This window comes from Phocoena sinus, chromosome 19 (assembly GCF_008692025.1).
Source record: "Phocoena sinus isolate mPhoSin1 chromosome 19, mPhoSin1.pri, whole genome shotgun sequence".
NCBI lineage: Eukaryota > Metazoa > Chordata > Mammalia > Artiodactyla > Phocoenidae > Phocoena > Phocoena sinus.
In genome coordinates this window covers 5,601,847-5,620,784 of record NC_045781.1, presented here as the reverse complement: position 1 = coordinate 5,620,784, position 18,938 = coordinate 5,601,847, and the positions used below count along the sequence as shown (strand labels likewise).

Sequence of the window (18,938 nt, the reverse complement as noted above, 5' to 3'; positions counted from 1 at the left end):
CTCACCCGAGTCCAATCTTGCCTCCATCCCTACATCCCTCAACCTCTTCTTGTCAGGGTCACCAAAGATCTCAAATGGCTAAAACCCATGGGTAATTTCTGTTCTCATCTCATTTGGATGCTGCCTGCTTAGCAGCATTTGGTGTGCTCAGTCACCACCCCTTCCTTCTTTTTTCTTTTTATAAATTTATTTGTTTATTTTTTGGCTGCACTCGGTCTTCGCTTGCACACGGGCTTTCTCTAGTTGCGGCGAGCGGGGGCTACTCTTTGTTGCGTTGCATGGGCTTCTCATTGCGGTGGCTTCCTGTTGCAGAGCACAGGCGCTAGGCACGCGGGCTTCAGTAGTCGTGGCATGCGGGCTCAGTAGTTGCGGCGCACAGGCTCACTAGTTGCGGCGCACGGGCTTAGCTGCTCCGCGGCTGTGGGAAGCAGTCAGCCTTGAGAGCAGGCTACGGACGTGCCAGGCATGCCGCGGCCGCTCGAAGGGACTGTGCCTACTTGTTCCCCTCCTTGTTCCATTCCATGGGAGATAAATCACCAGGGCCCAGAGATCAGAAAGAATGTAAAATGAGACAAGCAAAGCTGTCTTCCCCCTGCATGTGCAGGTTATTTTTGATGATTCTGGGTTTATGGGTTTTCTCCCAGGGAAGTTAACCTTGAAGCCGAGATAGTCTGTAGATAATGTAAACCACCATCTGGTAACCTCCCTTTTTCTAGTCTATATAATTTGCAACTGTAGCATAATAAAATTTGCCTTGCAACTATCAGTTGTCTTGGTCCTCTGACCCCATCTGTCAGTGCTACTTCAGTTCCTTACCCCTTCCCTTCTGACCCTGGGTGGTGAAATCCTCTTTCTCCGGCTGGTCCACGGCACGCGGCATGTGGGATCTTCCCGGACCAGGGCTGGAACCCGTGTCCCCTGTACTGGCAGGCGGATTCTTAACCACTGCGCTACCAGGGAAGCCCCACCCCTTCCTTCTTGAAACACTTCAGTCTGGCTTCCCCGGTCACCTAGAACTGCCATGTCGAAGGTACCTGCCGGAGTCGGGCTGCCCATAGCGTACAGAGGACACCATTACTTCCTTGGTTTTCCTTCTACCTTTCTAGACACTCGTCTTCATCTTTAATGGTTCCACCTCTGCCCTTGACTCCTAAATCTTAGAATGCATCAGGATCACTCCCCCTAGATGTCCTATTTCATCCACGCCTTTAAAAATGCACGCTACACGTGAAATTGTGATTTATAGTAAGTATATGCTTTGGTCTTTGCTCATGGTTCCTGGCTCACAGCACCCAAAACCCTTGGAATTTCCTGAGTGATAAGAGCAATGGGAGTATCTTTTGTTCTAATATTGGTCTCTCGTCCTCAGTTCCTGAAAACACTTCAGAGCCAGAAATGAGCGTCTTGCTATTCATAACAAACCCCTTTCCACCACACCTGAGTTTTTGTTAATGAGGTGACTTTTGGAAAGCACATAAGGATGGGGGCTAGTTGCCAGGGGAATGAACCATGTGATTAGAAGGTAGGAAATTTCAGTCCAATCCCTGACCTCCCAGAAGGGGTGAGGGGCTAGAGGCTGAGTCAGTCGCCCATGGCCAATGATTTAATCAGACCTGCTTATGCAATGAAGCCTCCATAAAAACCAAAAGTATGGGGTTCAGAGAGTTTCCAGGTTGTAGAACATGTGAAGATTTGGGGAGAGTGGTGCACCCCCCCAAAGAGAGGGCACGGAAGCCCCAAGCCCTTTCCCCATACTTTGTCCTATGCATCATTTCCATCTGGCTGTTCCTGAGTTATATCCTTTTATAATACGCCAGGAATCTCAGAAGTAGACTGTTTCTCTGTGTTCTGTGTGCCACTCTAGCAAATTAACTGAACCCAAGAAATGGGTCATGAGAACCTCCGATCTATACTCTATCAGTCAGAAGCACGAGTGACAACATGGACTTGTGATCGGCATCTGAAGCGGGGGGCGGGGGGGCGGTCTTATGGGACTGAGCCCTTAACCCGTGGGATCTGACACTATTTCCAGGTAGGTGGTGTCAGAGCTGCGTTGAGTTGCAGGATGCCCAGCTAGCGTGGAGAATTGCCTGGTGGTGTGGGGAGCTTCCCCCCCGGGCCCACACTTTGAAATCGGTAATCAGAATTGTACTACCAATATCAATGCTTTGATTTTCATATTGCCCTCCAGTTGTGTGAGATGTTAACACTGGGGGTAACTGGAATGCGTGACACATCACGGTACATTTCTCTGCAACCTCCCGTGAGTCTCTAGTTGCTTCCGAATGAAGTTAAACTACATTTCAATCCTTCCCTGTCTACCTGACACGGACTCAGGAATACACAAAGGGCATCTCAAACTTAGGATCTAAATTTTCACGCAGCACTCTTATTTCTCATCTCAAACCCTCTCCTTTTCAGTTGTCTAAATGTTATTGTTTTGTGGTACCAACATCTGCCCACATCCTAGCATCATTCTGATGTCTTCCTTTGCCTCAGTCCCTGCAAGACCTGTCAGTTCAACTTTTTTTTTTTTTTTTTTTTTTTTTTGGGGTACGCGGGCCTCTCACCGTTGTGGCCTCTCCCGTTGCGGAGCACAGGCTCCGGACGCGCAGGCTCAGCGGCCATGGCTCACGGGCCCAGCTGCTCCGCTGCATGTGGGATCTTCCCGGACTGGGGCACGAACCTGTGTCCCCTGCATCGGCAGGCGGACTCTCAACCACTGCGCCACCAGGGAAGCCCCCTTCCTGCCTCTTTATTAAAAAATTATTTTATTGAAGTATAGTGGACTTACATTGTTATGTTAATTTCTGCTGTACAGCAAAGTGAGTCAGTGATACATATATAGACATTCTTTTTCAGACTCTATCCCAGGCTATTGGATACAGCTCCCTGCTTCTCCTTTTGCCCCTTCCGTAATGCAGTTTCAACACAACAACCAGAGTTATTTTTAAAATATAGATCAGATCAAGTCACCCTCTTGCCCAAACATTTCAATGGCATCTTACCATATGTCGGAGAAAACCCAAACTCATCACCACAGCCTATAGAACTCGACCTGATGTAACCCCCAGTGACCCCTGCAAACTCACTGGGAACCCACTCCACTTTACTTCTGCACTCCTGCCGGCGATCCCCACTCCGTTTCTCACATTTACCAAATTCATTTCTGCCTCAAGAACATGACACTAGCTGTTCTCTCTTTCAGGAATGCTCTTCCCGTGGTTGCCCCCCTTTTCACTGTTCTCAGCTCAAAGGCCATCTCTTTGGAAATGCTTTTCCTGACCTTACAACCAACTTGCCCCAACATTTCCCCACCCGTACACTTTTCCAGATTTTTGGTCATTTCTTTGACCTCCTCTGAACTTTCCACCTTTTCTCAGTGTGACCACAGCACCTCCCCACTTTGCAATTGCCTTCTCATCCAAGCCACCCTTCCCCCCTCCCAACCCTTGGCTAGACCACAGACTAGGGGCTACCTGAGTCCACGAGAATCTTTATCGGTCATCCTCATGTCTGCCTTCTCTGCCTAAGAATGTTCAGATTTTTCTCTGAGCCTATTCCTTAAGAAAAAAACTCTACAAGCCTCTGCTTTCCTCCTCTAATTCAACAGATGTTGAACACCTGCTTTGTCTGTCCCTGAGGTCACAACGGGGACAAAGATAGATATTGAGAGGAAGTGAGATTGGGGGTGGGTGGGTAGGTATGGGGTGGGAGCAGCTGAGGAGGGGGAAGAGAGGTAGGTAGGTGGGTAGTTCAGGATTCTGCCCTAGAAGGGTGCTGGGAGTGGGCCTGAGGGCTGGACTCATTAGGAGGGATGAATGAAGGAGATGTAGGGAAGCATTCCAGTGGTGAATGAAAAGTCTGGGTCTGGCTGTAGTTGAGGTCCTGAGGGTGCTAAGGAGCCTTTGTTGGGGGGAAGGGAGTATCTTAGACACCCCCTGGCTAGCATCTTTGTGTCATTCAGAGACACCTGTCCCAGTTCCCGCCCACACTGCTTGTGCTGCCGTTCAGGATGATGCCCCCAGAGGGCGCTCCACTTCCCCTGGCACACACTGACCCTTGAGCCCCAGTCACCAGGATCTCTGCTGTCCAGAGTCCTGAAGAACCGCAGCTCTTTAGGGAATATTTCTCAGGCTCCGGACACATTTGCAAACGTTGCTCATCCAAAAAGGCTGCATTCATTCTCACTGAACCTACAAATAATGATTCTGCTCTTTTCACTGCACCTCAGTACAACTGAGTCTCTGCCGGGGGAGAGCATATCAAAGCAAACACTAAGTCACCACAACCATCCGCTTCCCTCACTGCAAACCCACCTTGCCTGAAATTTAAAACACCTCAATATCTCTCACAGTGTCATTCTCAAATAAATGACTTCTACCCAGGCACACCAAACATGCGATGTCCTCATAAGAAAATGTTCCTGTGGTGTGTCAGTCTGTTACGGCTGCTATACTAGACATACCGAATGTAAGACCTGAAACCATAAAACTCTTAGAAGAAAACATAGGCAGTGTGCTCTTTGACACTGGTCTTCACAACATCTTTTTGTCTCCTCAGGCAAGGGAGACAAAAGCAAAAATAAATAAATGGAACTACAAAAAATTAAAAAGCTTTTGCACAGTGAAGGAAACCATCAACGAAACAAAAACACAGCCTACTAAATGGGAGAAAATATTTGCAAACAGTATATCTGATAAGGTGTTAATATTCAAAATATACAAAACACTCATGCAACCCAACATCAAAAACACCAAACAACCTGACTAAAAATGGGCAGGGGACCTGAATAGACATTTTACCAAAGAAGACAAACAGATGGCCAACAGACACAAGAAAAGATGCTCAATATCGCTAATCTTCAGAGAAATGCACATCAAAACCACAATGAGATACCACCTCACACCTGTCAGAATGGCTATGATAAAAAAGACAACAAATAACAAGTGTCGGCGAGGATGTGGATAAAAGGGAACCCTCATGCACCTTTGGTGGGATTGTAAATTGGTGCAGCCACTATGGAAAACGGTACAGAGGTTCCTCAAAAAACTTAAAATAGGGCTTCCCTGGTGGCGCAGTGATTGAGAGTCCGCCTGCCGATGCAGGGGACAAGGGTTCGTGCCCCGGTCTGGGAAGATCCCACATGCCGCGGAGCGGCTGGGCCCGTGAGCCATGTCCGCTGAGCCTGCGTGTCCGGAGCCTGTGCTCCGCAATGGTAGAGGCCACAACAGTGAGAGGCCCGCGTACCGCAAAAAAAAAAAAAAAAAAAAAAAAAACTTAAAATAGAATTGCCATATGATCCAGCAATTTCACTTTTGGGTATTTACTCAAAGAAAACAAAAACACTAATTTGAAAAGATATATGGGGGCTTCCCTGGTGGCGCAGTGGCTGAGAACCCGCCTGCCAACACAGGGACACAGGTTCGAGCCCTGGTCTAGGAAGATCGCACATGCCACAGAGCAACTAAGTCTATGCACCACAACTACTGAGCCTGTGCTCTAGAGCCCGCGAGCCACAGCTACTGAGCCCACGCACCACAACTACTGTAGCGTGCGCACCTGCAGCCCGTGCTCCGCAACAAGAGAAGCCACCGCAATGAGAAGCCCGCGCACCGCAACGAAGAGTAGCCCCCGCTCGCCACAACCAGAGAAAGCCCGTGCACAGCAACGAAGACCCAACGCAGCCAAAAATGAATAAAAATAAATAAATACATTTATATATATATAAAAGGGGGGCTTCCCTGGTGGCGCAGTGGTTGAGAGTCCGCCTGCCGATGCAGGGGACGCGGGTTCGTGCCCCGGTCCGGGAGGATCCCACATGCCGCGGAGCGGCTGGGCCCGTGAGCCACGGCCGCTGGGCCTGCACGTTCGGAGCCTGTGCTCCTCAGCGGGAGAGGCCACAACAGTGAGAGGCCCGCGTACCACAAAAAATAAAAGAATAAAAAAATATTTAAAAATAAATTAAAAAAAGAATGCATACAAACCAAACAAAATGAAAACAGACCCACAGATATAGAGAACAAATGGGTGGCTGCCAGTGGGGAGGGGGTGGTGGGCAAAATAGGTGAAGGGGATTAAGGAGTGTAAATCACCAGTTATAAAATAAATAAGCTATAGGGAAGTAATATACAGCAGAAGGAATAATGGTCAATGATATTTTAATAGCTTTGTGTTGGGACAAATGGTTACTAGACTTATCATGGTGATCAGTTCATAATGTATACAAATGTCAGCTCACTATGTAGTACACCTGAAACTAACACAGCATTGTACACCAACACTACTTCAATAAAAATCAAAGAACCTTTAAAATATTGACCCAACATACAAATAACTACCGTCAAGAAAAAGACCAGTATTATTTAAAGAAAGACAAGACCAAGTCATCAGCCACAAAAAACTGACAACGTTCAGCAATCAGTGAAACATTACTAGACACATAAAGAAGCAGCAACACGTGACACTCGGTAAGAGAAAAATCATTCAATGGAATCAGGCCTAGACATGACAGAGGAGACAGACCTAGCAGACAAAAACATTAAAACATTGATTACAAACATTATCCATATACTCAAGGATGTAAAGGAAAACATTAACATAATAAAAGAAGAAACGTGAGATTAAAAACCAAGGAAATTAACTTCTAGAGACGAAAAGAAATTATCTGAAGTGAGAATTTCACTGAATGAGACTAACATCAGATTCAATACTGTGGAAGAAGAATCAGTAAACTTGAACATGTAGCATCAGATCCTATTCAAATTGAAGAATATAGAGAAAAAAGGTTGGAAATGGTGAACAGATGCTCAGAGCTGGTAATGAGATAATACTAGGCAATATCACATATGTAAAATTGGAGACCCAGAGGGGAATAGAAAAAAAAAAAATATATATATATATATAAACATTGGCTTCAATTTTTATAAATTTGATCACTACTATAAAATTTCAGATTCAAGATACTCAACACCCTCCAAGTGGGTTAATCTCTGTCTCTCTCTCTCTGTCTCTCTCTCTCTGTCACACATACACATTTACACGCCAAGGCACATCTTATTCGATTATTAAAACCCAGTGAAAAAGAGAAAATATTAAAACCAGCTACAGAAAAATATAAACTACAAAGAAAGAAAGATGAAAATAAGGCAAAACTAGGCAAGCCAAAAGAATTTAAACAACAGAACGGGGAAAAGTTTAACCTAGAATTCCTAATCCAACAAAAATATCCTTCCAAAGCTAATGTACATGAAAACTTTTCCAGACAAACAGTGGCTGAGAGAATTCATCACCAGCATACCTACACTACAAAAATATATGAGGGCTTCCCTGGTGGCGCAGTGGTTGAGAATCTGCCTGCCAATGCAGGGGACACGGGTTCGAGCCCTGGTCTGGGAGGATCCCACATGCCACGGAGCGACTGGGCCCGTGAGCCATAACTACTGAGCCTGTGTGTCTGGAGCCTGTGCTCCGCAACAAGAGAGGCCACGACAGTGAGAGGCCCGTGCACGGCGATGAAGAGTGGCCCCCGCTCGCCGCAACTAGAGAAAGCCCTCGCACAGAAACGAAGACCCTACACAGCCAAAAATATAAATAAATAAATGAAAAAAAAATATATGAAAAGATCTTCAGGTAAAAGGAAAATGATACTCTAGAGAAACTATACTGTCATCTTAAATTAGAAATAAATCTGAGAAAAGAGGCAGCGTTATCTTAATGCAAAAGGACAGCTTTATTGATTGCAAGGTTTGCAAACCAGGGATAAGAAGCCTTTGGCTGTAACCAAAAGTACGTTCCTTGGAGGTGAAGGGGTGAGGGGTTTTTGAAAGCACAAGCCAAAGAAGCCACAGTTGGGAGACTTATAAAAGGGGACTGGATGGCCCTTGCAGCCTGACCACAAGTCACGGCAGCCTGACCAGAAGTTTCCAATGATGGCTGTCATTGGAGCATCTCCTTAGGGGTTTTTCGGGTAGGACCCTTAGCACAATCAGAAGTCCTTATAGTTTTCGTTCGTGGTTTTTCGAAGAACTCAAGAGTACGTGACTGAACCCTAGGTCTGTCATGATTGCCTGGCTCCATTTTATTGGGGGTGCCTGTTAGTCACACCAGGTCCATTTTCTAAATATGTTCTTTCCACAGGGAATTCCTCTTATTTTTACTTTTCCTTAGGGGATTTTATTTTTACAACAAAGGGATGAAGAGCAATTGAAATGGTTCATATGTGGATAAATATAAAATAGTTAATTTTTCTAATTAAAAAAATCTCTTTAAAATTAACTTTAAAAAATACTATATCATGGGATTTATAACAATATATTATGGGTCGCGCTATGGGCATATCAAAACCATGCTAAGGTATAAGCACAGAGAAGAAAACACATTACATGGAGCATAGTTCAATTTAATAATAAAAATACCTATTTCCTCCTTGCCCTCATAACCACTCATGTAGAACTATCAGGGAGAAACCTGGAGGCCAGATGTGAAGAGATGTTATTTCTGGAAAGGAAGCAGGTTCAAGTAATCCGGGACCTCCTTGTTCATAGACCTCTGAAGCACCACTGTGAAGAAGGGAACTCAGTCACACCTCTCAACCCTATTCCCTTGTGAGTTTCTGCACCTGTAAGGGAAACACAGTTCTGAAACAAGGGACCAGTTTTGTGGAAGGTCTGCTCTGGAAAGGACAAGATGGAGGTGCCCCCAAATCAGGGACACCTTAAGAAGGGCTTCTCACCTGGTATAGTAGATCCAGGTGAGGCCATAGGTGAGAAGGAAACCAGCCCCCATCAGGGCCCCCCTGAGCAACGTGAGGACCAGGGGCCAGGAGCCCTCTCTCTGCTCCCCAGAGACTTGGGGGAAGGAAGAGGAGACACCTGGAGGACGAAAAGAGAGAGGAAGGTGGATGATAGGTGTAAGTTCACACCATTATTTTTATTTTGGCTACGCTGCTTGCCATATGGGATTTTAGTTCTGCGGCCAGGGATCAAACCCACGTCCTCTGCATTGGAAGCATGGAGTCTTAACCACTGGACCACCAGGGAAGCCCCTGTAAGTCCACACCTTAACCCTGCTTTCCACCCTAGCTCAGAACTCAGGCATCCTTGCCTATACTCACCCTGTACAACCAGGTTCAGGGAGACACGGAGGGAGCCCCTCGGGTGCTGAGCTTGGCAGGTTAATTCTCCTCTATCCCCTGAGACCACGTGGGGAAGCTCCAGGACCCCAGGATCCAAAGGCTGTGAGGGGCTCACTGTCAGGCACCCACGGGCCCAGCTTATGCTGGTGGGTGGGTTGCTGTCGACAACACAGACCAGGCGCAGGGACTGGCCCTCCACGACTCGAAGGGAGGTGGCATTGCCCAGGATCTCTGGGACTAGAGAGACAGAGAGAGCTAGAAGGGCAAGGCTGAGAGGCCCTTCTCTCCCTCTGTCCTCCCAGACACAGGAACAGCAGCTCTGAGACAAGCACTGCAGGCAAGGCCAAGTACGGGGGGCAGTCTATGAGGTGAGGCGGGGGAAGGAGAGGTAACTTGCTGATCCCAGGACAGGGGGCTGTGGACGCTTGAGGAAGAGTCGGCCACATCTAGGCCAGGGAGAGAACATCCCAGGAGGTGGCCCTTGATGTGTGAAACTGTGCAGGGCACTGACATACGTGGGTCTGGCCACTTGGAGGCCTGCACACAAGTGATGAGAGCCCCAGGGAGCCACGGGAGGGTTCTGAGCAAGAAAGTCATAGGGTCAGATCTGGGGCATGTAGAGATCCCTTTGGGGTCCCAATTCTTGCAGGCTGGACAGGGCCAAGACTAGAAGCTGACAGGCCAGAGGGGAGGCTGGTCCGGATCCAGGCCAGAGAGAGGATGGAGGCCTGAGTGGGAGCTGCGGTCACGGGGATGGACGAGGGGGCTGACGTGAGTCATTCTCAGAAAGTCAACGTCGCAAAACTCACTAAGTCCCGGGGACGATTGGGTGAGACACGGAGCCTAAAGGAATTGCTGAGATTCAGGCTCGGGTTACTCGTATCGGAGGGTCCCTTGCAGGGGGAGTGGAGGGCACTCAGGACAGAGGTTTGGGAGAGTCTTCAGGGCAGAGGTAGGATTGGAAACCCCGGAGTAGATGAGCTTCCCCTTGGAATCCTGCAGAACCCAGCTTGGGAACTCAGTCTCCTTGCGGGAGAGACGGAGACAGGGAGGAGGCAGGGAATCCGCGAAAGGATGTCCTGGGAAAGTGAGGAGGGAGAAGAGGTGGGAATGGAGGGGGCAAGCGGAGGCGACAGTGAGTTGTCACTAGGAATCCACAGTGGCCCTAAAGTGAGTCCTGCCAGGGGACAGGGGTGGGGGGCAGAGGGCAGACGTAGGAGCAGAGAGGGGATGAGTGATGGGCTTGATTCTGTCCATCTTCACAACATCCCTGCATCTGACCTCCATTCCACCCAGGTACTTTTCTCCCACCTGTGCTATTTTCCCGGAAGACACGAATGTCCAGGTTCTGTGGAGCATCTGGAACAGAAAGAAATAAATGTCCTCCTGCAGTATGAGGAGGTGTCATGAGTCACAGGACACCATGGGGGGGGGGGTCTCAGCATTCTCCTCGTTCTCCTCCCAGCCTGCCTCCAAGAAGAGTCCCCAAGTATCCCACCCAGGCCTCCCGTCCCCAACGCCCTCCACCCTCAGGGACCCGGCGTCCTGGCCCCGCGCTCACAGGACACGTTGAGCCTGATGGTTCTGTCTGCGCTGACGCCAGCTCCGGGGAAGGTCACTCGACAGGTGAGGTTGGTGCCATGGTCCTGGGGCCCCAGGGTGACGGTGAGCACTGAGGAGTGGGGGCTCTTGGGGTGCAGGGAAGTGAGGGCAACCCCGGTCCAGGAGAAGGTGTGGGGCGTCCCCCTCTCACAGGCCCATGGCACTGCACAGGTGATATTCCTGGGGAGGCCAGATTCTAGGGTCCCCTGGATGTGGATGTCGGGTGTCTGTGTCAGAGCTGAAGAGGAGAGAGAAACAGACCCAGGCCCTGGAGGGGGGGCCCCGAGTGTGCCCCTCAGAGCTGTCTCTGCCCCAGGCCAGCCGCAGCGGCCTGTCCTCCTAGGTCCCCTTGGGCCCCTCCCAGGATGAGAAGACAGGGGGTCCCCTCCCAGCCCTGCCCTGGGGGCCCTCAGGGCCCCTGTGTCTGTGTGTCCTCTCCTTGACACCATCCTTACCTGTTACATGCAGGTGGAGCTTGTTCTCTAAATAACTATATTTTACAGTAGACCCTCTCTCCACCCTAAAGAAGTATGTCCCCGTGTCTCCCTGCCGTGCATCTCTGATGTCCAGGGAGCAGCTGTAGGTCCGGGGGTCTCCAAGGAGGTGGAATCGGCCCTGGGTGTCCGTCAGCACCTCACGATCTGGGTCGTTTGTGGCCACTGGACGATCCTGGTGGGTTCTGGCCCCTTCCTGGAACCAGTAGCCGAAAGCTGGGACAGAGTCGTCCCAGTAGTCCCGGGGACTGTGGAAGAAGCAGGGCACGCGGACACACAGGCCCTCCTGCACCGTCACGGAGTCCTGCACTTCCAGCCGGTATTCGCTGTCCCAAGCCAGGGACCCTGCGGGGAAACGAGGGTCAGCTGCAGCCCCTGCCCTGCCCACCCCTCTCCCCGCAGCCCACCCACCTGCCCACAGCAGGGACAGCAGCAGCGGCAGCATCTCTGAGACGGAGGGCCTCTGGGCGTCCTGTGTGTGAAAAGAGAAGGGGCAAGAGAGAGGGAGGTAAGGCTGCGGGGAGACCCACGGGAAGCCGGGGAGGAACACGAGACCCAGCTGTTCACAGAAGAGGAACTGCAGAGCCGGAGCTCGGCCCCCCTCCGCACAGAGCGGACGGACATCCCTCGGTCCAGAGACCCCGGAGACCTGCCCAGAGAGGAGCAGGCAAGGAGGAGAGCCCTGTCCTGCCCCCCAGCTCGGGTGGGTTCTTCCAGCACCAGAGCCTCTCAGGACACGGAGGCGTAGGACACGGTGAGCCTCCTAAGGTCCTCCCGTCTGAGCGCCGCTGTCTACACCAGGGAGCCGCTCAGCTCCTCTCTTGACCTGGAGGGTCCCAGCCTCACCTAGACCCTCGGGTGGTCGGTCCTGCAAGATGTAGGGTTCTTTAGGGTCTATGTGAGTGTCTGGGGCAGAAGACAAGAAGGGGCTCCTGGGTGACGTGAAGGCAGCAGCCAATCATGCCTTCACTCCTTCCCCCAACACTGAGCATCTTGGGCTGCTGACCTGGAGACCAGAAGGGATACGGCTGGCCTGGTCCCTGCCCAGGAGATGCTCCCACCTGGGCCCATCACTTCCTCCCCAAACAGGCAGCAGTGTCGGGCTTTAGAGCTGCATCAGTGGTGAGATTGCCGAGTGTCCGGCAGCATACCGGGTATTTTCTTTTAATGAGTATGACTTTTTTTAATCTAGTAAAAAAATAACTCTTTTCAAGTTGAAAACCTTGAAATTCTGTACCTACTAAACAACCAATCCTTCTTCCTTCTTCCTGCCAGCTCCTGGCAACCACAGTTCTATTTTCTCTCTCGAGGAATTTGACTCCTTTGTCTACCCCATATAAGTGTAATCACGTAGTGTTTGCCTTTTTTTCACTAGGTTGTTGAACTTACCGTAATGCCCTCAAAGTTCATCCATGTGGTAGCAAGTGTCAGAAGTTCCCTCCTTTTTCAGGCTGAATATTCCATGGTTTTGCTTATCCCTTCATCTGTTGAGGGCAAGCTGGGTTGCTTCCATCACTTGGCTATAGTGAGTAACGCTACTAGGAACACGAGTGTGCAAATATCTCCGGGAGTCCCTGCTCTCAGTTCCCTTTGAGAGATATCCAGAAGTGAAAGTCAGGATCATGTGTTAATTCTATATTTAAGTTTTTGAGGAAGTGTCGTACTCTTATCATCCCACCCCACGCACTTTTTTTAACCTCATCTCTATTGCCATCTTACACTAACTCTACAATTTAAGGTCTCTACCCTGGACCCCTCCTCTGATCCCCAGACTTTCATATCCAGCTCTCTACATAACATTTCTGCATCATATTTGGTCCTCATTTCCCCTCACCTACCACATCCATTAGAAAATTCTGTTAGCTTGACCTTCACAACATATTCAAAACATATCTTCTCTATCTACACGATCTCCTTGGTCCTCCTGCCTGGAGTACCCAGCAGGGTCCTGCCACATCTCTTTCTTGCTGCCCTGGATCCACTCTGGCTGATTCTGAACACAACAGCCTTAGGATCCTACCTCAATGAGGGTCTAATCATATATCTGCTCTCCTCAAAGGCTTCCAGAATCCTGCATTGGCCTGCAGTCGCCTTGCACGGGGTCTGCAGCATCCTCCCATCTTCCCCCCAATCCCTTTGCCTCCCCACACCAATATGTCACATGCTCCTGTCCTTGTGTGATTTTCCTCCAAACCTGTCAAGAGCTGACATGCTCTAATTTTACTTATCATTTATTTGAAAAGTTCTTGTCCGCGTAACGACATCCCCATGAGGACAGAAGTACTTCTCGTTTCTAAAATCACCATAAAACAAAACACCATTTGAAACATTGTATACGGTACAATTCAATGGCACAAGTACATTCACAACGTTAGTGCAACCGTCATCACTCTCTATCTCCAGCATGCTCTCACCCCAAACAGAAACTCCGCTACAGTTACACAGTAACTTCTCACCATCCCCATCCCCTAGCTGCAAGCAACGCCATTCTACTTTCTGTTTCGAGGAATTTGCCTTGTAGGGAGCTCATATAAGCAGAATCAAACGATATTTGTTCCTTCGTGTCTGCTTCTCTCAGGTAGCATACTGTTTTCAAGAGTCACCGGTGTTGTGGCGTGTGTCAGAATTTGTGTTCCTTTGAAAGGCTGAATGATCCTTGATTGTATGTGTTACCACATTTGGTTCATCCATTCAGTTGCTGGACGCTGGGACTGGTTCCACCACTGCTGTGAATCTTGCTGCTATGAACAATGGCGTGGAAGTGATCTGTTTGAGCCCGTGCTCTTTTCAGCAACGAAGATCCATCGCCCCGCAAAATAAATAAATAAAATAAATAAAAAATTTATAAAGTATGCTACATAATGAATATTTTAGTTAACAACTTGCAGTATACATGTGCGGGTCTGGGCTGGGAAGACAGGGGTTGAGAAGAGAGCAGAGCTGTCCCTGGAGGTGGACACATGGACACATTCACCGAGGGGGAGAAGAGGGCCCTGGGCAGAGTAGTGAGAACACGCACGCTCTCATGCGTGGCGCGCACGGGCTTAAGCTTAATTGTGGGCTGTAGGGGGAGGTGGCAGTTGTGACTGAGATAGCCCGGCCAGGGAGATAGGAAGAGAACAGGGTGGTTACTGGTGACCCAGGTGAGAGTTTTGCCAGGCAGGGGTGGGAGAGGGCGGCAGCCAGATGGCCGGGAGCAGAGGGGTGATGCGAATGGGAGGCATTGCACTGACCGCCTTTAGCCCTCTCCTAGTTGCCACCTCCGTCAGTGCCACAGAGGAGAGCTTCCTTCCCACCTGTGCCATTTCCTTGGATGGGGCCAAAAGCCAGGTTCTGGGAGCATTTGGGATGGAGAAAGAAAATATTTTCTACTTCCATCATGGGAATATATGGTGGCTTAACTTCTTTGGTTGGATCCACAAAAGGGTGGCGAGGTGGGGACGGTTGTGCTTCCTTCTCCGTTCTCAGGCCGGGCTTCTGGCCACACATCAGGTCCCACAGGCTCTGCAGCTGGGTCCCTCCTCAGGGACCCAGGTGTCCTGACCACCCCCCACAGAGGATGCCAAGCCTGATGGGACCAGGAGCTCAGCCAAGCGGGGAGAGAGAGCCTGAGCTCCTAGTGTCAAGTAGCTGATTAAAGCAATGAGTCAAAATGAAAATAACAATTACGCCTTTAATCACTTACTTGTTAAAGAACAGTGAAGCCGACTTTATTCAGGACAACTGTCATAGGTGCAGGGACCCCTGCAGTGGGGCTTTGCAGCAGGGGAAAGGGATCAGGCTCAATTCTGAATACAACGAGGAAAAGTGGGAATTTATTGCCAGGGAGCGGGGTGAGGGGTCAGCGGATGGAAAATTACTAAGAGGAAACATAGGGGCAAAGGGGGATTCTGGCTAAACCGACCTACCAGGCTTCTTGCTGAAGGTAGGCCAGGGTGATCAGATATCAGCTAGGGGCTAGTGGAGGATGAGGAACCCCATCAGACATTGAGGGTAAGGGATTTTGGTTAAACTGTCTTACCAGGATTCTTGAAAAAAAAAATGGACGATGCAAAGATAGATGGCAGAACTCAAGAACTTGTTGAAAAAGAGCTTCAAGAGCCTGGCTAAAATTTAGCCAAGGAGAGAACCTTTGCCGATGGTCAGGGTGACCAGCACAGACATGGGGGTCGTCTCGCAGACGCGGGACCCAGAACAAAAAGCTCTAGTGGGTCTAAGGACCCTGGGTTGGGGGTGGCGTTGGGAATGGAAATGTACTGAGTCCTGAATCAGAGTGGGGAAAAGTGTCTCCAATTTTTCCTGCTTCTCCTCTACGAGGAGGCTTCAGTGCAGATGCCCGAAGACCTCTGCCCAAGGCTTCAAATAAACAGACCAAAGGATAAAGTCATCTGAGCTAGGAATGCAAAAATGTGAACAGCACGATGGGCCAGGGCAGTCTGAGTCCTTCACTGCAACTCCTTTCAGAGACTATAGTGCAGTACGCCCGTGAGGCCAGCCAAGGAAAGCTTTTGCATTTGCCTATGATCAGGCCTGAAAAATCACGTATAGGTCTGTAGCCATGAGCTGAACTCCTCAGATGGCTCTATACATAGACCTATCACCTCCTAGGAAGGTCTCCTGACAACGTAGGGCTGGTGTCATGATCCTTTTTAAAAACTTTATTTATTTTTAAAAATATTTTCATTGGAGTTTAGTTGATTTACAGTGTTGGGTTAGTTTCAGGTGTACGGCAGAGTGAATCAGTTACACATATACACATATCCTGGTGTCATGATCTTGGGACCCGAACATATGGGTGAATACTAAGGAATGGGGGACCTTGGGCCCCATGGAGGAGAGAAGCGTCCTCCTTCTGGACTTTGGGCTGTTCAGACTCCAAAATGGTCGTACTTCAGGTTAAAGGGATGTAGATTTGTGGTATCTGGTACAAGCTGAAGAGGAGAAAATGATTCAGACCCCAGAGGGGATTCAGACCCCTGAGACTCCACCTTGGCTTCCCCTGGGGTCCTCAACAAGTCCTCCACCCTCCAGATAAGGAGTACATGTGTTCCTGTCTCTGGGGTTCTCTCCTGGGGATCCCTGGCTACTCGTCACATTCAGATATATTGGGAGTCATTTTTCACATTATATTTCTCTACCTTAAAGTATTCCCACTTCCCCGCACCTTGGAGAATCTGATGCTTAGAGAGCAACTGTGGGTCCCTGGATCCCACAGAAGGTTGGATTGGCCCCAGATTGTTTCTTCCAGGTTTTGATGGGGTCTGTGGCCAGAAGGGGATTACAATGTCTGCTGCCCACCTCCAGGATCTGAAGGTGGATGTCGAACGGGCTAAAGTCAGTCCAGAAAATCCAGGGGTTGAAATGGAGAATGGGATGGGACGCATAGGTCCTCCTTCACCGTCACTGAGTAAAGGTTACAGATCGCACCTGCGCCGACCTCCAGGGACCACTGCAGGAAACAGAGTCTCTGTCTGCAGCCCTGCCGGGAAACCTCTTCCTCACATCTGTTGCCCTCACGGTTGTGGTCACAGTGGCAGCAGCATTTCTGGGCTGCTAGATTCGCCTGACACCATCTGATTAGCCTTTCCTAGCTTGGAGATGGGGGCGGCCATAGGGTGCTAAGAGAGCTGGGGATGCTTCCTGGGTTGAAGTGTATGGCTTCTATGTCAAACTTCTCCCTTCAACAGAAATACCCATCTCTCCCTCGGGCCACTGCCGGGGGGGAAGTGAAAGCTGAGCTCTTCTCTCCTGGGACCACAGCTGGGTGGACTCTTCCTGAACCCTGAAACGCTCACTCTCGCTTCCTGAAGACCAACCCCCACTCCCCTTAAGAGACATGGGGGGTTTGGGGGTCTATTTTCCCCAGATAGGTTTCTTGGAGTCTAGACAGACGTAGATAGGGAGGCCTTTATCCTGTTCATATCAAGTCCCCAAGCCTCTCCCAATTCGCCTTCCCATCAGAACCTACCCACAGCGGGAATGCTCTTTCCAGCCAAGACACCATCTCGTCCCCAGGAAGCAGGGGGTTGTCGCTGTCCGTGGTGCTGAAGCAGTATTGGATCTTGAGTTTAGGAATAACTGGATTGTACAGAAGGGTCTGACTAGACACGAACCAGATCTGGACCTCAGGCCAGAAAACCATCTGAGGCAGAAGGACTGGGCCTGCCTAGGAAGGAGAAGATCAGGGAGGGGCCGACCCTCTGGCCTGGGGCCAATCCTGAGCCTCTCCTTCTTCCTTCTTTACTCTCTGGAAAGTCTTGTAGATTCTGCCAAGCCACTTAATCAAAGCCAGCAGCAGCTCTCCCCTCCCCCCACCCCTTCTTGTTTCATGAGAAAAATAAAGCCCCGTTTGGTTTTGGGTTTTTTGTTTCATTTATTTTTGGCTGTGTTGGGTCTTCGTTGCGGGGCGCGGGGGCTACTCTTCTTTGCAGCGCGTGGGCTTCTCATTGCGGTGGCTTCTCTTGTTGCCGGGCATACGCTCTAGGCGTGCGGCCTTCAGTAGTTGCGGCACGTGGGCTCAGTAGTTGTAGCTCACGGGCTCTAGAGCACAGGCTCAGTAGTTGTGATGTACGGGCTTAGCTGCTCCGCGGCATGTGGGATCTTCCCAGACCAGGGATCGAACCCGTGTCGCCACCCGGGAAGTCCCGCCCTATTTGTTAAGGTTCCTGAAAGTCAGCTTTTTTTGTAACTTAGAATGAAATGCATTTCTAATTGGTACAGTATGTGGAGATGATTCCTCCAATTCCATTTGAAGCCAACACGACATTTTCCAAAAGTGCCCTACTCACATGAGAGTGCCTGGTATGCTTGACTTCTTTCACTTTTGCTAATTCTAGAGAAACAGTATTATATCTTTTCTTTACTTTGCATTGATGTGATTATAAACAACCTTTCCCATCTTTTTAAATTAACTGTAATCCTTCTTTGTGATTTATCTATTCGAAGGGTTTACACAGAAGGACCGTGGAGCTTTCCTTATCAACTTCTCTAAAGATTTTTTTTTTTTTTTTGCCGTACGCGGGCCTCTCGCTGTTGCGGCCTCTCCCGTTGCGGAGCACAGGCTCCGGACGTGCAGGCTCAGCGGCCGTGGCTCACGGGCCCAGCCGCTCCGTGGCATGTGGGATCTTCCCGGACCGGGGCACGAACCCGCGTCCCCTGCATCGGCAGGCGGACTCTCAACCACTGCGCCACCAGGGAAGCCCAACTTCTCTAAAGATTCTGATCTCATCCCTATTATTAACCTTAGAGGATAATATATTTTTACCAACACAATATGCATCCCTAGATTTCAAAGTTACGGTTTTACTACTTTTGACCTTTATGTGAATGACATCATACAGTACACATTTTTTCCCTGGCTACTTCCACTTGGTATCAGCTAAAAAAAAATTTTTTTATGGTAAAGTGTATAATGTTCAGAAGATACAAATGGGTAAGTGTGCAGCACAGTGACTTATCACAAAGCAAACGCACTCAGTTCACGAAATATCGCCAGTTTGAGATATCGAGTATCGCCAGCTCCCAAAATAGCTCAAGAGTCTACACACCCACCATCAGAGCGTGAGGTTCCTCCTTCCTCACATCTTTGATACCCTTGCTGTTATCTGCCTTCTTGGTTTTCCAACCTGATGTGCGTAGAGCAGTATCTCGTTTCGGTTTGATTTTTCTTCAACTACCAGTGTGTTTCAGCATCTCAATATGGACTT

The 18,938-nt window shown here is 49.5% G+C and overlaps 1 protein-coding gene across 6 annotated transcripts; it reads right to left on the bottom strand.

The window, feature by feature from the left end:
- Nucleotides 1–7,724: 7,724 nt before the first annotated feature.
- LOC116743809 (sialic acid-binding Ig-like lectin 14) lies at nt 7,725–17,582 on the bottom strand. Of its 6 annotated transcripts, none has more exons than XM_032612841.1 (9): nt 12,622–17,580; nt 11,953–12,238; nt 11,644–11,704; nt 11,194–11,577; nt 10,698–11,006; nt 10,448–10,495; nt 9,116–9,373; nt 8,735–8,873; nt 7,725–8,620 (listed from the first exon to the last, which is right to left on the bottom strand). In XM_032612841.1, the coding sequence occupies exons 3-9, from the start codon at nt 11,675–11,677 to the stop codon at nt 8,578–8,580; spliced, it is 1,215 nt and encodes a 404-aa protein (XP_032468732.1). In that variant the 5' UTR covers nt 11,678–11,704; nt 11,953–12,238; nt 12,622–17,580; the 3' UTR covers nt 7,725–8,577. The 6 variants fall into 6 exon arrangements, with proteins under 6 accessions (XP_032468732.1, XP_032468730.1, XP_032468733.1 ...); XM_032612839.1 differs by having other exon boundaries at nt 12,079–12,238; XM_032612842.1 differs by having other exon boundaries at nt 12,079–12,138.
- Between the last annotated feature and the right edge of the window lie 1,356 nt (nt 17,583–18,938).